This window comes from Oncorhynchus gorbuscha, linkage group LG11, assembly GCF_021184085.1.
Source record: "Oncorhynchus gorbuscha isolate QuinsamMale2020 ecotype Even-year linkage group LG11, OgorEven_v1.0, whole genome shotgun sequence".
NCBI lineage: Eukaryota > Metazoa > Chordata > Actinopteri > Salmoniformes > Salmonidae > Oncorhynchus > Oncorhynchus gorbuscha.
In genome coordinates, this window is record NC_060183.1 from 18,869,447 (window position 1) to 18,889,849 (window position 20,403).

The window sequence follows — 20,403 nt, forward strand, 5'->3', positions numbered from 1 at the left end:
CACCCGTGGATCTATTGGGCGGTATGCAAATTGCAGTGGGTCTAGGGTGTCGGGTAAGGTGGAGGTGATATGGTCCTTAACTAGCCTCTCAAAGCCCTCCATGATGACAGAAGTGAGTGCTACTGGGCAATAGACATTAAGTTCAGTTACCTTCGCTTTCTTGGGTGCAGGAGCAATGGGGGACATCGTGAAGAAAATCAATTCGCCTCAATGTTTTGCTACGTTGCGTGTTGGTTTGTACTGAACAACACATTTCCCCGAAATGGTGGGCACCCTTCTTCAACAGCCTTTGGGGGACACCATTTGAAATCGATCTTCCTATTTCTTTTCGACCCTTTCCCCCAAACTCTGCTCAGAGAAGTAATCCTTTATCTCTCGTGTAACTTTGGGTTATCGCTGGGAGGACATGACAATAGACAGACATTCTCATTCCCACCAATAGGAAAAGGGGATTACTTTTTGTCCTTCTCCATTTTCAAAGTTGTATCTCAGGGCAATGTGTTACATATACTGTACATATACAGTGTGTGGGTTGGATAACAAACAACGTACATTATTCTTTCCATTATGAAAGGATACATTATCATTGCTTTAGACGGTAAAGGAGGACCTGGCCTGGCCTGGTATGGCTGCCACTGTAGCAGACGCAACCAGGCCGGCAGATGCAACCAGGCCGGTAGATGTAACCAGGCTGGCTCTCACCCAAGGGAGGATCCCTCCTCTGCATTTCATTGAGTTCCATTCATCTTTATATCTCCTGTTATCTGATTACCTTTCTTAATTGGAGCAGTGGGATCAATGTTAATTTGATTCCCGCTGTCCTGTTCTGGGCCAGGAGAGAGGTGGATGACAGACCGAAGGAGACAAAATAAGAGGGAGAGAAGATGAGTGAATGAAAGTCAGTGCGTAAATGAAGAGGAGGTTTGGATAATAATAATAATAATATATGCCATTTAGCAGACGCTTTTATCCAAAGCGACTTACAGTCATGTGTGCATACATTCTACGTATGGGTGGTCCCGGGGATCGAACCCACTACCCTGGCATTACAAGCGCCATGCTCTACCAACTGAGCTACAGAAGGACCTAAAGTTGCATTACAAAAGTACTTGGGTCAAGGTGACCACGACACACCTGAAGGACACTCTTTGTCTGATGACGTGACCAAGCCACCCACCTCTGGAATACAACAAACGTGAATACATATGCACATGCTCAAAGACAGCAAATTCATGAGAACACCCACAGACACTCACACAGAGGTAAATTCAGAATAACTGTATGAGAACAGTGACTACCTGGGAATTGCTTTGGTCCTCTGTTCACAACCTACTGAAGTTAACCATTATGTAAAAACATCCTGAACTTATTGTGCCAAAATGACAAAGATTATAGATACAGAATTCAGCACAAGAGCTAATCTAACAAACGCCTTTGCACATGTATTATCACTACAGAAAGGCGAGTGCAAACACTGAACCCCCCCCCACACACACACACACACACACACAACTCCCCCACACAAACACTGAACCCCCCCTCACACACACACACAACTCCCCCACACAAACACTGAACCCCCCCCCACACACACACACAACTCCCCCACACAAACACTGAACCCCCCCCCCCCCACACACAACTCCCCCACACAAACACTGAACCCCCCCCCCCCCCACACACACACACAACTCCCCCACACAAACACACATAATGGCCGTCACCTAGGGAAAGTGTCATCTCAAATTGAACAGCAGAAAGTGGGTCAATGAGATTCCGTAGAGGGAACAGGGCGACAGGTTGTTGGTGTTGTCGCTGCAGACCAGATCGCTGGGTGGGTGACTCTTGCTAACGCTCTGCTCAATACGGACCTTTTTTCCATTCCATACGTGTCCATCCGCCATGCAGGCAGGGTGGAAGGCCTCAGTCAGGGACATCTGGCTAGAACAGAAACGTCATGGCCCCAGGATGACCACAGGAGAGAGAGGAGCGGATAGGAAGGAGGAGAAGGTAACAGAGGGATTGAGACTTGAAAAGAAGGACAAACCTGGGGGATTTGAGACCAAAATAAAACCTAGATGACATGCTACGGGGTTTGAGACTAAAATAAAACCTAGATGACTTGCTGGGGGATTTAAGACCAAAATAAAACCTAGATGACATGCTGGGGGATTTAAGACCAAAATAAAACCTAGATGACATGCTGGGGGATTTAAGACCAAAATAAACCTAGATGAAATGCTGGGGGATTTGAGACCAAAATAAAACCTAGATGACATGCTGGGGGATTTAAGACCAAAATAAACCTAGATGACATGCTGGGGGATTTAAGACCAAAATAAAACCTAGATGACATGCTGGGGGATTTAAGGCCAAACAAAATCATTTACATTTTTACTTGTCATACGCTGCATAAACAACAGGTGTCGTAAACTAATAGTGAAATGCTTAGTTACGGGTCTTCCCAACAATGCAGAGACAAAAAAAGAGAAGTAATTTTAAAAAATAATGGCAATGAAGAAATACACAATGAGCCGATGTCCAGGGGTACAAGGGTATTTGTGTTTAGATATGTACGTATACTGTAGGTAGGGGTAAAGTGACTAGGCAACATGAGAGATAAACAGTAGCAGCAGCGTACGTAATGAGTCAAAAGGGTCAATGCAGAATGTCCGGGTAGCTGTTAGTTAACTATTTAACTTACTATTTAGCCGTCTTATGTCTTGGGGGTAGACGCTGTTCAGGGTCTTGTGTGCAATAATAGTGCAATAGTAATGTTTAACATGATTTTTGAATGACTACCTATCCCTGTACCCCACACATACAGATATCAGTCGAGCACTGAATTTCAAACTCAGATTCAACCACAAAGACCAGGGAGGTTTTCCAATGCCTTGCAAAGAAGGGCACCTATTGGGACATGGGTAAAACAAAAAGCAGACATTTAATATCCCATGAAAAATGATGAAGTTATTATTACCATTTGGATGGTGTATCAATACACCCAGTCACTACAAAATACAGGCGTCCTTCCTAACACAGTTGCCAGAGAGGAAGGAAATCGCTCAGGGATTTAACCATGAGGCCAATGGTGACATTAAATCAGTTAGAGTTGAATGGCTCTGATAGGAGAAAACTGAGGATGGATCAACACCATTGTAGTTACTCCACAACACTAACCTAATTGTGATAGATAAACAACATGGTTACTCCACAACACTAACCTAATTGTGATGGATAAACAACATAGTTACTCCACAATACTAACATGTGATGGATAAACAACATAGTTACTCCACAATACTAACCTAATTGTGATGGATAAACAACATAGTTACTCCACAATACTAACCTAATTGTGATGGATAAACAACATAGTTACTCCACAACACTAACCTAATTGTGATGGATAAACAACATAGTTACTCCACAATACTAACCTAATTGTGATGGATAAACACCATAGTTACTCCACAACACTAACCTAATTGTGATGGATTTTTTTTATTTTTAGATTTATGCCATTTAGCAGACGCTTTTATCCAAAGCGACTTACAGTCATGTGTGCATACATTCTACGTATGGGTGGTCCCGGGGATCGAACCCACTACCCTGGCGTTACAAGCGCCATGCTCTACCAACTGAGCTACAGAAGGACCAGAACAACATAGTTACTCCACAATACTAACCTAATTGTGATGGATAAACAACATAGTTACTCCACAACACTAACCTAATTGTGATGGATAAACAACATAGTTACTCCACAACACTAACCTAATTGTGATGGATAAACAACATAGTTACTCCACAATACTAACCTAATTGTGATGGATAAACAACATAGTTACTCCACAACACTAACCTAATTGTGATAGATAAACAACATAGTTACTCCACAATACTAACCTAATTGTGATGGATAAACAACATAGTTACTCCACAACACTAACCTAATTGTGATGGATAAACAACATAGTTACTCCACAACACTAACCTAATTGTGATGGATTTTTTTTATTTTTAGATTTATGCCATTTAGCAGACGCTTTTATCCAAAGCGACTTACAGTCATGTGTGCATACATTCTACGTATGGGTGGTCCCGGGGATCGAACCCACTACCCTGGCGTTACAAGCGCCATGCTCTACCAACTGAGCTACAGAAGGACCAGAACAACATAGTTACTCCACAACACTAACCTAATTGTGATGGATAAACAACATAGTTACTCCACAACACTAACCTAATTGTGATGGATAAACAACATAGTTACTCCACAATACTAACCTAATTGTGATGGATAAACAACATAGTTACTCCACAACACTAACCTAATTGTGATGGATAAACAACATAGTTACTCCACAACACTAACCTAATTGTGATGGATAAACAACATAGTTACTCCACAATACTAACCTAATTGTGATGGATAAACACATTTATAGTTACTCCACAACACTAACCTAATTGTGATGGATTTTTTTATTTTAAGATTTATGCCATTTAGCAGACAGAACAACATAGTTTATCCAAATGGCGTTACTCCACAATACAGTCATGTGTGCATACATTCTAACCTAATTGTGGATAAACAACATGGTCCCATAATTGTGATGGATCGAACCCACTACCCTAATTGTGATAGATAAACAACGTTTCCACAATACTAACTAAAGCGCCATGCTCTACCAACTGAGCTACAGAAGGACCAGAACAACATAGTTACTCCACAACACTAACCTAATTGTGATGGATAAACAACATAGTTACTCCACAATACTAACCTAATTGTGATAGATAAACAACATGGTTACTCCACAATACTAACCTAATTGTGATAGATAAACAACATGGTTACTCCACAATACTAACATAATTGTGATGGATAAACAACATAGTTACTCCACAATACTAACCTAATTGTGATAGATAAACAACATGGTTACTCCACAATACTAACCTAATTGTGATGGATAAACAACATAGTTACTCCACAATACTAACATAATTGTGATGGATAAACAACATAGTTACTCCACAATACTAACATAATTGTGATGGATAAACAACATAGTTACTCCACAATACTAACATAATTGTGATGGATAAACAACATAGTTACTCCACAATACTAACATAATTGTGATGGATAAACAACATAGTTACTCCACAATACTAACCTAATTGTGATGGATAAACAACATAGTTACTCCACAACACTAACCTAATTGTGATGGATAAACAACATAGTTACTCCACAACACTAACCTAATTATGATGGATAAACAACATAGTTACTCCACAACACTAACCTAATTGTGATGGATAAACAACATAGTTACTCCACAACACTAACCTAATTGTGATGGATAAACAACATAGTTACTCCACAACACTAACCTAATTGTGATGGATAAACAACATAGTTACTCCACAACACTAACCTAATTGTGATGGATATAGTTACTCCACAAACTAACCTAATTGTGATGGATAAACAACATAGTTACTCCACAATACTAACCTAATTGTGATGGATAAACAACATAGTTACTCCACAATACTAACATAATTGTGATGGATAAACAACATAGTTACTCCACAACACTAACCTAATTGTGATGGATAAACAACATAGTTACTCCACAACACTAACCTAATTGTGATGGATAAACAACATAGTTACTCCACAATACTAACATAATTGTGATGGATAAACAACATAGTTACTCCACAATACTAACATAATTGTGATGGATAAACAACATAGTTACTCCACAACACTAACCTAATTGTGATGGATAAACAACATAGTTACTCCACAATACTAACCTAATTTTGATGGATAAACAACATAGTTACTCCACAATACTAACCTAATTGTGATGGATAAACAACATGGTTACTCCACAATACTAACCTAATTGTGATGGATAAACAACATGGTTACTCCACAACACTAACCTAATTGTGATGGATAAACAACATAGTTACTCCACAATACTAACCTAATTGTGATGGATAAACAACATGGTTACTCCACAACACTAACCTAATTGTGATGGATAAACAACATAGTTACTCCACAATACTAACCTAATTGTGATGGATAAACAACATGGTTACTCCACAACACTAACCTAATTGTGATGGATAAACAACATAGTTACTCCACAATACTAACCTAATTGTGATGGATAAACAACATAGTTACTCCACAATACTAACCTAATTGTGATGGATAAACAACATGGTTACTCCACAACACTAACCTAATTGTGATGGATAAACAACATGGTTACTCCACAATATTAACCTAATTGACAGAGTGAAAAGAAGGAAGCCTGTGCAGAATACAAATATTCCAAAACATGCATCCTGTTTGCAACAAGGTACTAAAGTAATACTGCAAAAAATGTGGCAAAGCAATTCACTTTTTGTCCTGAATACAGTGTTGTATTGATTTTATCCCAAACAACACAATACTGAGTACCACTCTCCATATTTTCAAGCATAGTGCTGGCTGCATCATGTTATGGATATGCTTGTAATCATTAAGGACTTTGGAATTTTTCAGGTTAAAAAGGAAACGAACTAAGCACAGGCAAAATCCTAGAGGAAGACCTGGTTCAGTCTGCTTTCCACCAGACACTGGACACTGGCAGCAGGACAATAACCTAAAACACAAGTCCAAATCTACACTGGAGTTGCTTACCATGTAGACAGTAAATGTTCCTGAATGGCCGAGCTACAGTATTGACTTAAATCTACTTGAAAATCTATGGCAAGACGTGAAGATGGTTGCTTATCAATGATCATTTGACAGAGCTCGAAAGACAATCCAGGTGTGGAAAGCGCTTAGAGACTTATCCAGAAAGACTCACAGCTGAAATCACTGCCAAAGGTGCTTCTACAAAGTATTGAGAGTTGCTTCTACAAAGATGTGTGAATACCTATGTAAATTAGATATTTCTGTATTTCATTTTCAATAAATGTGCAAAAATGTCACTTTTCATTATGGGGTGTTGTGTGTAGATGGGAGAGAGAAAACAATCTAATCCATCCACAGTATTCAGCCCTAGACTTTTTCCACATTTTGTTGTGTTCCAGCCTGAACTCAAAATGGATTAAATCACCCCCCCCCCCTCTTATTTCTCTCTTACAGCCTTATTCTAAAATAAATAAATACCCCATAATGGCAAATCGAAAACAAGTTGACATTTTTGAAAATGAAAAACCTTATTTACATAAGTATTCAGACCCTTTGCTATGAGACTCGTAATTGAGCTCAGATGTATCCTGTTTCCATTGATCATCCTTGAGATGTTTCTACAACTTGATTGGAGTCCACCTGTGGTAAATTCAATTGATTGGACATGATTTGGAAAGGCACACACCTATCTATATAAGGCTCCACAGTTGACAGTGCATGTCAGAGCAAAAACCAAGCCATGTGGTGGAAGGAATTGTCCGTAGAGCTCCGAGACCAGATTGTGTCGAGGCACAGATCTGGGGAAGGGTACCAAAACATGTCTGCAGCATTGAAGGTCCCAAAGAACAGCGGCCTTCATCATTCTTAAATGGAAGTTTGGAAATACCAGGATTCCTAGAGCTGGCCGCCCGGCCATACTGAGCAATCAGGGAAGAAGGGGCTTGGTCAAGGAGGTGACCAAGAACCCGATGGTCACTTTGACAGAGCTCCAGAGTTACTCTGTGGAGATGGGAGAATCTTCCAGAAGGACAACCATCTCTGCAGCACTCCACCAATCAGGCCTTTATGGTAGAGTGGCCAGACGGAAGCCAGTCATCCTCAGTAAAAGGTACATGACAGCCCGCTTTGAGTTTGCCAAAGGCACCTAAAGACTAAGAACATAAGAAACAAGATTCTCTGGTCGGATGAAAACAAGATTCAACTCTTTGGCCTGAATACCAAGCGTCACGTCTGGTGGAAACCTGGCACCATCCCTACAGTGAAGCATGGTGGTGGCAGCATGATGCTGTGGGTGTGTTTTTTAGCAGCAGGGACTGGGAAACTAGTCAGGATCCAGGCAAAGATGAACGTATCAAAGTACAGAGAAATCATTGATGAAAACCTTCTCCAGAGTGCTCAGGCTGAGGCAAAGGTTCACCTTCCAACAGGACAACGACCATAAGCACACTGCTAAGACAAAGCAAGAGTGGCTTAGGGACAAGTCTCTGAATGTCCTTGAGTGGCTCAGCCAGAGCCCGGACTTGAACCCGTCTCTGGAGAGACCTGAAAACAGCAACGCTTCCTATTCAACCTGACGGAGCTTGAGAGGATCTGCAGAGAAGAATGGAAAAACTCCCCAAATACAGGTGTGCCAAACTTGTTGCTTCATACCCAAGAAGACTTGATGCTGTAATCACTGCTTCAACAAATGACTGAGTAAAGGGTCTGAATACTTCTGTAAATGTCATATTTCAGTTGACATTTTATTTATAAATCAGCAAAACAAATTGAAAAAAAAGTTTTTGCCATGTCATTATGGGGCATTGATGAGAAAAAACAACGATTTAATCAAATTTTACAATATGGCTGTAATGTAACAAAATGTGGAAAAAGTCTGGGGTCTGAATACTCTCTGAAGGCACTGTATATGCAGAGTTAGGAAGGATATTAGGAGAGCAAGGGAAAAGGAGGGAGAGAAGAAGGAGGTTTGAAGAATGTTATACGGTGATGATGGCGAGATCGTGGGTTGACAAACACAGGAGGATGGTTTCCAGGTGCTGGTGAATGAGGGAGGTCTCTCTGTTAGAGCCATATGTATATGGATAGCAGGTAAAGTGTTAAAACCTACTTGTGACAATACTGCATCAGTCTCAATGCATCTGCTAATCTCCTTTAGGTCATGGGATGGACGGAGGTAGAGTAAGTGGATGTGTGTGTGTGTGTGTGGGGGGGGGGGTGCAGTTGGGTGAGTGTGTGGAGGTGCTTTGCCTGGTTGAGCTAAGGAGAGCAAGGGAAGCAGAAATTGTAGCCTACGTGAAAATCTATTTTGCGGCAATGGAGACAGAGAGGTGGTTAAATCCCTAAAAAAAACTAGGCACCAGGCACCTGTTAAAAATGATCCCAGGAGTTGAAGCCTCATAACCGTTGAACAGTCATGTGATGTTAAGAAATTAATGAACATGCAGTAATGCAACATCTCCAGTACTGTATCAGTCTGCATCATTGATACAATGGTGCAGTGCTATAGTTTGTGACTAAACAGCCTTTTGAAACCAATATCTGACCACTGAGCCACACGTGCGTGTGGGGGCACACCTCATGGTCCGACTGTAGCCCTTTCATCCCTGGGGTTACTGACGCTCGAGCGCGGGGGGATGCTGGAACGGCACAGGGGCGATACCGCTGCCTAGCAACTCAAACGATTTTAAAATGGAGGGAAAGAAGGAGTGCAGGGAGAAAAGTAAGGAAAAAAGGGAGCTGCAGGAAAGGAGGATAATAGGTTGCAGTAATAGGCTGCTCTCTCCTGCTGTCTGCCTAGCAACAGTGCCAAGCCACTCACCAGTGGTTTGGTCACTGTTGTCATGGAGACCACACACACATACAGTTTTCCACTCCTGAAGGAGAAGTGATTCGAAACTCATAAACAGCAATACACAGAGTGACGTTTGACATTTGTAGTGCTCGTCATTGTTCCCCAGCTCCAAAATTATAATCTAATTGAGTCTTTATTTATACAGATTAGACGCAATTCCCTCAAGGTTTTGCATCCCTATGTTTTATCATGTACCGAAATGCAATTGTTTCTTTGCTGCAGGTAGAGTTTTTTTTGTGTCCTGCATGAACACTCTGAAATAAATCAAATCAAAGTTTATTTGTCACGTGCGCTGAATACAACAGGTGTATACCGTACAGTGAAATGCTTACTTACAGGCGCTAACCAGTAGTGCAAAAAAAGGTATTAGGTGAACAATAGGTACAGAAATAATAGAAATAAAAGTAAAAACTGTAAAAACTGTTGAGAAGGCTTTTTGTCCTAGACTTGGCACTTTGGTACAGCTTGCCATGCGTTAGTAGAGAGAACAGTCTACGACTGGGGTGTCTGTGGAGTCTTTGACAGTTTTTAGGGTCTTCCTCTGACACTGCCTGGTACAGAGGACCTGGATGGCAGACAGCTTTGCCCCAGTGATGTACTGGGCCGTACGCACTACCCTCTGTAGTGCCTCACTACCCCCTTGCGGTCGGAGGCCGGGCAGTTACCGTACCAGGCAGTGATGCAACTAGTCAGGATGCTCTCGCAGTTGCAGCTGTAGAACCTTTTGAGGATCTCAGGACCCATGCCAAATCTTTTTAGTTTCCTGAGGGGGAATAGGCTTTGTTGTGTCCTCTTCACGACTGTCTTGGTGTGTTTGTACCATCCTAGTTTGTTGTTGATGTGGACACCAAGGAACTTGAAGCGCTCAACCTGCTCCACTACAGCCCCGTCGATGAGAATGGGGGTGTGCTCGGTCCTCCTTCTTCTGTAGTCCACAATGATCTGCTTAGTCTTGGTTACGTTGAGGGATAGGTTGTTATTCTGGCACCACCCGGCCAGGTCTCTGACTTCCTCCCTATAGGCTGTCTCGTCTTTGTCGGTGATCAGGCCTACCACTGTTGGGTCGTCTGCAAATTTAATGATGGTGTTGGAGTCGTGCCTGGCCACGCAGTCGTGGGTGAACAGGGAGTACAGGAGGGGACTGAGCACGCACCACTGGGGAGCTCCAGTGTTGAGGATCAGCGTGGCAGATGTGTTGCTGCCTATTCTTACCACCTGGGGCGGCCAGTCAGGAAGTCCAGGATCCAGTTGCAGAGGGAGGTGTTTAGTCCCAGGATCCTTAGCTTAGTGATGAGATTTGATGGTACTATGGTGTTGAACACTGAGCTGTAGTCAATGAATAGCATTCTCATGTAAGTGTTCCATTTGTCCAGGTGGGAAAGGGCAGTGTGGAGTGCAATAAAGATTGCATCATCTGTGGATCTTTTCAGGCGGAAAGCAAATTGGAGTGGGTCTAGGGTTTCTGGGATAATGGTGTTGATGTGAGCAATTACCAACCTTTCAAAGCACTTCATGGCTACAAACGTGAGTGCTACGGGTCGGAAGTCATTTAGGCAGGTTGCGTTTGCGTTCTTGTGCACAAGGACTATGGTGGTCTGCTTGAAACATGTTGGTATCACAGACTTAAAATCAGGGACATGTGGAAAATGTCAGTGAAGACACCTGCTAGTTGGTCAGCACATGCCCGGAGCACACGTCCTGGTAATCCATCTGGCCCCGCAGCCTTGTGTATGTTGACCTGTTTAAAGGTCTTACTCACGTCGGCTACGGAGAACGTGACCACACAGTCGCCTGGAACAGCTGATGCTCTCATGCATGCCCTAGTGTTGCTTGCCTCGAAGCGAGCATAGGAGTGATTTATCTGTGAACCATCAGATCCTCCTCTCCACCCTCTCCGAGTTGGGCATCTCCGGGGGCGGCCCACGCTTGGATTGCGTCCTACCTGACAGGTCGCTCCTACCAGGTGGCGTGGCGAGAATCTGTCTCCTCACCACGCGCTCTCACCACTGGTGTCCCCCAGGGCTCTGTTCTAGGCCCTCTCCTATTCTCGCTATACACCAAGTCACTTGGCTCTGTCATAACCTCACATGGTCTCTCCTATCATTGCTATGCAGACGACACACAATTAATCTTCTCCTTTCCCCCTTCTGATGACCAGGTGGCGAATCGCATCTCTGCATGTCTGGCAGACATATCAGTGTGGATGACGGATCACCACCTCAAGCTGAACTTCGGCAAGACGGAGCTGCTCTTCCTCCCGGGGAAGGACTGCCCGTTCCATGATCTCACCATCACGGTTGACAACTCCATTGTGTCCTCCTCCCAGAGCGCTAAGAACCTTGGCGTGATCCTGGACAACAAACTGTCGTTCTCAACTAACATCAAGGCGGTGGCCCGTTCCTGTAGGTTCATGCTCTACAACATCCATTTACGACCCTGCCTCACACAGGAAGCGGCGCAGGTCCTAATCCAGGCACTTGTCATCTCCCGTCTGGATTACTGCAACTCGCTGTTGGCTGGGCTCCCTGCCTGTGCCATTAAACCCCTACAACTCATCCAGAACGCCGCAGCCCGTCTAGTGTTCAACCTTCCCAAGTTCTCTCACGTCACCCCGCTCCTCCGCTCTCTCCACTGGCTTCCAGTTGAAGCTCGCATCCGCTACAAGACCATGGTGCTTGCCTACGGAGCTGTGAGGGGAACGGCACCTCAGTACCTCCAGGCTCTGATCAGGCCCTACACCCAAATAAGGGCACTGCGTTCATCCACCTCTGGCCTGCTCGCCTCCCTACCACTGAGGAAGTACAGTTCCCGCTCAGCTCAGTCAAAACTGTTCGCTGCTCTGGCTCCCCAATGGTGGAACAAACTCCCTCACGACGCCAGGACAGCGGAGTCAATCACCACCTTCCGGAGACACCTGAAACCCCACCTCTTTAAGGAATACCTAGGATAGGATAAAGTAATCCTTCTCACCCCCCTTAAAATATTTAGATGCACTATTGTAAAGTGGTTGTTCCACTGGATGTCATAAGCTGAATGCACCAATTTGTAAGTCGGTCTGGATAAGAGCGTCTGCTAAATGACTTAAATGTAATGTAAATGTAAATTTAGCTCGTCTGGCATCAGATGTAGGTCTAGGCTCGGGTCACTGGGCAGCTCGCGGCTGCTTCCCTTTGTAGTCTGTAATAGTTTGCAAGTCCTGCCACATAAGACGAGCATCGGAGCCGGTGTAGTATGATTCAATCTTAGCCCTGTACTGACGCTTTGCCTGTTTGATGGTTCGTCACAGGGCATAGCGGGATTTCTTTTAAGCTTCCGGGTTAGAGTCCCACACCTTGAAAGCGGCAGCTTTACCCTTAAGCTCAGTGCAAATGTTGCCTGTAATCCATGGCTTCTGGTTAGGGTATGTACGTACAGTCACTGTGGGGACGACGTCCTCGATGCACTATTTGATAAAGCCAGTGACTGATGTGGTGTACTCCTCAATGCCACAGGAAGAATCCCGGAACATGTTCCAGTCTGCGATAGCAAAACGGTCCTGTCGTTTAGCATCTGCTTCATCTGACCACTTTTTTTTATAGACTAGAGTCACTGGTGCTTCCTGCTTTAATTTTCGCTTGTAAGCAAGAATCAGGAGGATAGAGTTGTGGTTGGATTATCCAAATGGAGGGCGAGGGAGAGCGTTGTACACGTCTCTGTGGGTGGAGTACAGGAGATCTAGAATTATTTTCCCTCTGGTTGCACATTTAACATGTTGATGGAATAGTTCACATCCTAATGACAAGAGAATGAACCGTGTATACCATCATCAAACTAATTCCTTATAATGAGAGCACAAGACAGTGTGCAGGAAGGAACAACAGCGGAAAGAGCAACAGCAGACAATATGTTGTATTTTACACTGAGTGCAGGCTGATTTGGAGCTGCAGTCTAGGCTACCAACTGAGACCTCCATTAGGGGTAATTCTGGCCTTCCTGTTTTGATTGATGAGTGGAGAATATGTAGCCCCCACCATCTCATGTGCTGTCTGTACAATTTTCATGCATTTACATTTTAGTCATTTAGCAGACGCTAAAGAACATACATTTACATACTTTTTTCATACTAGTGGAACCCGCAACCCTGGCGTTGGAAGTGCCATGCTCTACAAACTGTGCTACATGGAACTACACCTCTGGCCGCATGGCAAATGGCCCAGGAACACAAGAACAATACTTGAGGGCCAGTCAGTCCTCCCCCTGTCAAGAGGAAAGAAATCTCTCAAGGAAAGACGCAAGCAGGTTTATCAAATCAAGCACATAGCCATGTAATCTCCATAGACAAACATTGGCAGTAGAATGGCCTTACTGAAGAGCTCAATGACTTTCAAAGTGGCACCATCATAGGATGCCACCTTTCCCACAAGTCAGTTCGTCAAAGTTCTTCCCTGCTCGAGCTGCCACGGTCAACTGTAAGTGTTATTATTGTGAAGTGGAGACGTCTAGGAGAAATAACGTCTCAGTTGCGAAGTGGTAGGCCACACAAACTCACAGAACGGGACCGCTGAGTGCTGAAGCACGTACTACCAAGTTCCAAACTGCCTCTGGAAGCAACGTCAGCACAAGAACTGTTCATCGGAAGCTTTATGAAATGGGTTTCCATGACTGAGCAGTCACACACAAGTCGAAGATCACCATGCGTGATACCAAGCATCAGATGTAGGTGTGTAAACCTCACCGCCATTGGACTCAGAAGCAGTGGAAACACGTTCTCTGGAATAATGAATCACACTTCTCCATCTAGCAGTCTGACGGAAGGGTTTGCCGGACACCAGGAGAACGCTACCTGCCCCAATGCATAGTGTCAACTGTAAAGTTTGGTAGAGGAGGAATAATGGTCTGGGGCTGTTTTTCATGGTTCAGGCTAGGCCCCTTAGTTCCAGTGAAGGGAAATCTTAATGCTACAGCATACAATGCCATTCCAGACGATTCGGTGCTTCCAACTTTGTGGCAACAGTTTGGGAACGCCCTTACCCTTTTCAGCATGACAATGCCCCTGTGCACAAAGCGAGGTCAATACAGAAACGGTTTGTCGAGATTGGTGTGGAAGACCTTGACTGGCTTGCACAGAGCCCTGACCTCAACCCTATTGAACACCTTTGGGATGAAATAGAATGGCTACTGCGAGCCAGGCCTAATCGCCAAACATCAGCCCGACCTCACTAACGCTTGTGGCTGAATGGAAGCAAGTCCCTGCAGCAATATTCCAACATCTAGTGGAAAGCCTTCCCAGAAGAGTGGAGGCTGTTATAGCAGCGAAGGGGGTACTAACTCCATATTAATGCCCATGATTTTGGAATGAGATGTTCGATGAGCAGGTGTTCACATACTTTTGGTCATGTAATGTATGTCCTACGGAGCCATTGTACCGACTTCCTGTTATGATGAATATTACTTCACTACAAAGTGAAGTGCTGTCATTATGTCTTGCCAATCAGACAGTGTGAGTGGGTCTGGGACCGGAGAATTATGGGTTTTCAGCTAGCCAAACAAACAAACCAATGCACACACACCTAGCACAAACATACACTCAAACACACTCTCTCTCGCACCCACAAACTCGCTCGCTCTCTCACACACACAGACACGGACAAAGACTTACATGAATGCGAGTCCCAGATAGTTGGCAGTGCTGCCCCAGTACATAGGGTTCTCAGTTACATTGAAGGGGAAACCTTTCACTTTCTCTTCCATCAGGATCCCAAAATAGTCACCTGGAAGAAACACACGGACATAAGATATTCAATACATCACACTACAGGTGACCAGATACACTACCCTCACAAGGCACACTGATAAGCTTTAATATTGCAGATAGATTGTGGCTCTATTAATGTTATTGTCTGCATCATTTCCAATCACCAATATACAATGAAAAAAATATATACGCAACATGTAATGTGTTGGTCCATGTTTCATGAGCTGAAGTGAAAGATCCCAGAAATGTTCCATATGCACAAAAATCTTATTTCATAAAAAAAAATGGCACAAATTTGTTTACATTCCTGTTAGTGAGCATTTCTCCTTTGCCAAGATCATCCATCCACCTGACAGGTGTGGCATATCAAGAAGCTGTTTAAACAGCATGATCATTACACAGATGCACCTTGTGCTGGGGGACAATAAAAAGCCACTATAAAATGTGCAGTTTTGTCACACAATACAATGCCCCAGATGTCTCGCTTTTTGAAGGAATGTGCAATTAGCATGCTGACTGAAGGAATATCCACCAGAGCAGTTGCCAGAGAATTAAATGTAAGTTTCTCTAACATAAGCCGACTCCAACGTCATTTTAGAGAACTTGTCAGTATGTCCCACTGGCCTCACAATTGCAGACCACGTGTAACCACACCAGCCAAGGACCTCCACATCCAGCTTCTTCACCTACGGGATTGTCTGAGACGAGCAACCAGAACAGCTGATGAAACCGAGGAGTATTTCTGTCTGTAATATAGCCCTTTTGTGGGGAAAAAATGAATTCCAATTGGCTGGGCCTGGCTCCCAAGTGGGTGGGCCTATCCCCTCCCAGGCCCACCCAAGGATGCGCCCCTGCCCAGTCATGTGAAATCCATAGATTAGGGCCCAATTAATTTATTTCAATTGACTGATTTCCTTTTATGAACTGTAGTTAGGAAAACATTTAAATTGTTGCATGTTGCGTTTATATATATTTTTCAGTATATTTCTTTGTAAATATATAGTAAATATATTATTTTAAATACGGTACATATATTTTTTAAACAACCCCTCCCCTAATTGGAGTAAACTAATGGACAACATTACTTAGGTTTCTTTGCCCAGCTTATAAATACTATATACATTTTGCAGACCGTATATTTTACATCAGTTATATTTTGTTAGTTTTTAGTCGGAGCCGTCAGCTATCCTTCACCCCTCCCATCTATCTCTTAAGACCATCCAGTTTTGATTTCTAACTGCCATGTATGTATTTTCCACTCTGTGCTGTGATGTTTTTACAAAGGTTCTGAACCTTTATATGCTCATAGTTTCTACAGATTGCAAATTAAATCAATATTTTTGCTAAGAGTTGTATAATATTACTGATTGATTGTCTATGACTTTTCAAATCACCCAGAAACGCTCTTTTCAGAGTTAGCTCCTAATAAATGTTGATCTTTTTTTGACCATTCCTGAACCTTCGACCAAAAACAAGCTTCATATGGGCAGTACCAAAACAAGTGATCTAATGATTCTGTCTCTTTGCAGCAAAATCTGCAGAGTTGGGATGGTTGTATCCCCCCGTATATATAAATAACATTTTATTGATTGCAAGAATTTGATATAATAATTGAAATTAAGTTTTGAATCCGGCGTCGTTTTATGCATCAATTCATGAACCATGTGCCATGGAATCGGTACATCGAAAATCTCCTCACAACTATTTTGCAACCTGTATGGCACAGCTGTACATTTTTTGGTCCTTAAATAAAAAAGTACACCAGTTTTATTTATCACAATCTTTAAAAAATGTTGGTCTTTAATGCAGGACAGACAAGTTCCTTATCTTCTCCCCCTTCCACTTGCCTCCTTCATTTTTGTGGTAATGCTGCAATCAGTTGGTTGTAACTTCGGATAGAGCAGACATTTCCATATATTTTTGTTAACTGCATGTGACATACATTAACTCCACCAGTTTGATTTATGATTTTTAAAAAAAAGACATCTTTGTCAATTTATTTTTAAATTCTCAAAAAAAATCATGTTTTAAAAAAATCAATTTGTGTGTTTGAGATGAACCATAATATTTGGTTCTGTCTTTTCAGGTGTAATAAAACCAAAAAAATGGTTTTAAAAATAGCAATATTTTGGAGATTCATTCAATTTCAAAAGGCCATTCTTGAACACTGGGTGTGCCATTCTTGCTAATCTGCTAAAGAACCAGTTTGGATTTAAGTATAGTTTTGTATGACTGAAGCCTTTAGTGAGAGGTCTAATGCATGAATATTTAATCATTTCTGCCCTCCGAATTCATATTAATTATATAAATAGGCCCATAAATATGGCTAAATATTTTGGCTTGGTGGATGGTTATAAAATGGAGGAAGGTGGAGGGAATGTATGAGTGAGGCTGGTGGCAGGAGTCTCTGATCTGGGGCATAACTCAGTGAGCACCTGGCTGCCAACTGCATAACCTGCCAGTGGGAGCTCTCCCACCATACACAGATGACACAAAAATACACTATTATGGTTGGTTTGGCAACATCTCTGGATTTTTGCATTAGGGTGAGGAGGGGTATACTATGAAGTTACAGTTGAAGTCGGAAGTTTACATACACTTAGGTTGGAGTCATTAAAACTCGTTTTTCAACCACACCACACATTTCTTGTTAACAAACTATAGTTTTGGCAAGTCGGTTAGGACATCTACTTTGTGCATGACACAAGTCATTTTTCCAACAATTGTTTACAGACAGATTATTTCACTGTATCACAATCCCAGTGCGTCAGAAGTTTACATACACTAGGTTGACTGCGCCTTTAACCTGTTACTCCTACCCCCTACTTTTTCGAACATTCTGTTAAAAATCGCGCAACATTTCAGCGTCCTGCTGCTCATGCCAGGAATATAGTATATGCATATGATTAGTATGTGTGGATAGAAAACACTCAGACGTTTATAAAACTGGTTAAATCACGGCTGTGACTATAACAGAACGTGCGTTTCATCGAAAAGCGCAGGAAAATCTTATCACTGAAAATGGAAAGATATATCCATCTGCCACATCAACCCATTGTTAAAGGCGAACCACATTAAATGGGACTGAGGTTGCAATACCTACAGCTTCCACACGATGTCAACAGTCTTGTCATTTGCCTAGGTTTTGTTTCTTGGTCAAACGAAGAAGAGACAAGCCATTTGTTCAGGTCTCCGACTGGATATTTTGGTTGAGATTTACCCGGACATTATTTCCAGACGTACCCCATATAGAATATACATCGCCTCGTGATCAATTTGATAGCTTATTAACGTGTACTAATACCTAAAGTTGCATTACAAAACTATTTCGAAGTGTTTTGTGTAAGTTTATCGTCAACTTTTTAATTAAAAAAATGACGTTATGTTATAAGACCCTATTTTTTTTGTTTATCACACAGTCTTCATAGATCGTTATCTAGGCTATATATGGACCGATTTTAATTAAAAAAAAAGACCCAATAGTGATTATGGGACATCTAGGAGTGCCAACAAAGAAGATGGTCAAAGGTAATGAATGTTTTATATTTTATTTGTGCGGTTTGTGTAGCGACGACTATGCTAATTATTTTGTTTACGTCCCCTGCGGGTCTTTTGGGGTGTTACATGCTATCAGATAATAGCTTCTCATGCTTTCGCCGAAAAGCATTTTAAAAATCTGACTTGTTGCCTGGATTCACAACGAGTGTAGCTTTAATTCAATACCCTGCATGTGTATTTTAATGAACGTTTGAGTTTTAACTAGTACTGTTAGCATTTAGCGTAGAGCATTTGCATTTCCAGATGTCTAGATGGGACACCCGCGTGTCAGATAGGAGCAAGAGGTTAAACAGATAGGAAAATCCCAGAAAATTATGTCATGGCTTTAGAAGCTTCTGATAGGCTAGTTGACATAATTTGGGACAATCGAAGGTGTACCTGTGAATGTATTTCAAGGCCTACCTTCAAACTCAGTGCCTGTTTGCTTGACATCATGGGAAATATCAAAAGAAATCAGCCAAGACCTCAGAAAAACTATTGTAGACCTCCACATGTCTGGTGCATCCTTGGGAGCAATTTCCAAACGCCTGAAAGTACCACGTTCATCTGTACAAACAATAGTACGCAAGTATAAAAACCATGGGAACAAGCAGCCGTCATACTCCTCAGGAAAGAGACGCGTTCTGTCCTAGAGATGAACGTACTTTGGTGCGAAAAGTGCAAATCAATCCCAGAACAACAGCAAAGGACCTTGTGGAGATGCTGGAGGAAACAGGTACAAAAGTATCTATATCCACAGTAAAACGAGTCCTATATTGACATAACCTGAAAGGCCGCTCGGCAAGGAAGAAGCCACTGCTCCAAAATCACCAAATGAAAAGCCAGACTCCGGTTTGCAACTGCACATGGGGACAAAGATCGTACTTTTTGGAGAAATGTCCTCATGTCTGATGAAACAAAAATAGAACTGTTTGGCCATAATGACCATCATTATGTTTGGAGGAAAAAGGGGGAGACTTGCAAGCTGAAGAACACGATCCCAACCATGAAGCACGGGAGTGGCAGCATCATGTTGTGGGGGTGCTTTGCTGCAGGAGGGACTGGTGCACTTCACAAAATAGATGTCATCATGAGGGAAGAAAATTATGTGGATATATTGAAGCAACATCTCAAGACATCAGTCAGGAAGTTAAAGCTTGGTCGCAAATGGGTCTTCCAAATGCACAATGACCCAAAGTTGTGGACAATAAAGTCAAGGTATTGGAGTGTCCATCACAAAGCCCTGACCTCAATCCTATAGAACATTTGTGGGCAGAACTGAAAAAGTGTGTGCCAGCAAGGAGGCCTACAAATCTGACTCAGTTACACCAGCTCTGTCAGAAGGAATGGTCCAAAATTCACCCTACTTATTGTGGGAAGCTTATGGAAGGCTACCCAAAACATTTGACCCCCATTAAGGGCAATGCTACCAAATAAATCAAATCAAATTTTATTTGTCACATACACATGGTTAGCAGATGTTAATGAGATTGTAGCGAAATGCTTGTGCTTCTAGTTCCGACAATGCAGTAATAACCAACAAGTAATCTAACTAACAATTCC

At 42.5% G+C, this 20,403-nt stretch overlaps 1 protein-coding gene across 4 annotated transcripts in view; it reads right to left on the bottom strand.

The window, feature by feature from the left end:
* Positions 1–20,403, bottom strand: part of pemt (phosphatidylethanolamine N-methyltransferase) — a 111,471-nt gene that overhangs the window by 14,815 nt on the left and 76,253 nt on the right. For all 4 annotated transcript variants that reach the window (XM_046368774.1, XM_046368773.1, XM_046368770.1 and 1 more), the window contains exon 5: positions 15,208–15,319. In XM_046368774.1, coding sequence (XP_046224730.1) covers positions 15,208–15,319 — 112 coding nt within the window. The remainder of the gene's footprint in view (positions 1–15,207; positions 15,320–20,403) is intronic.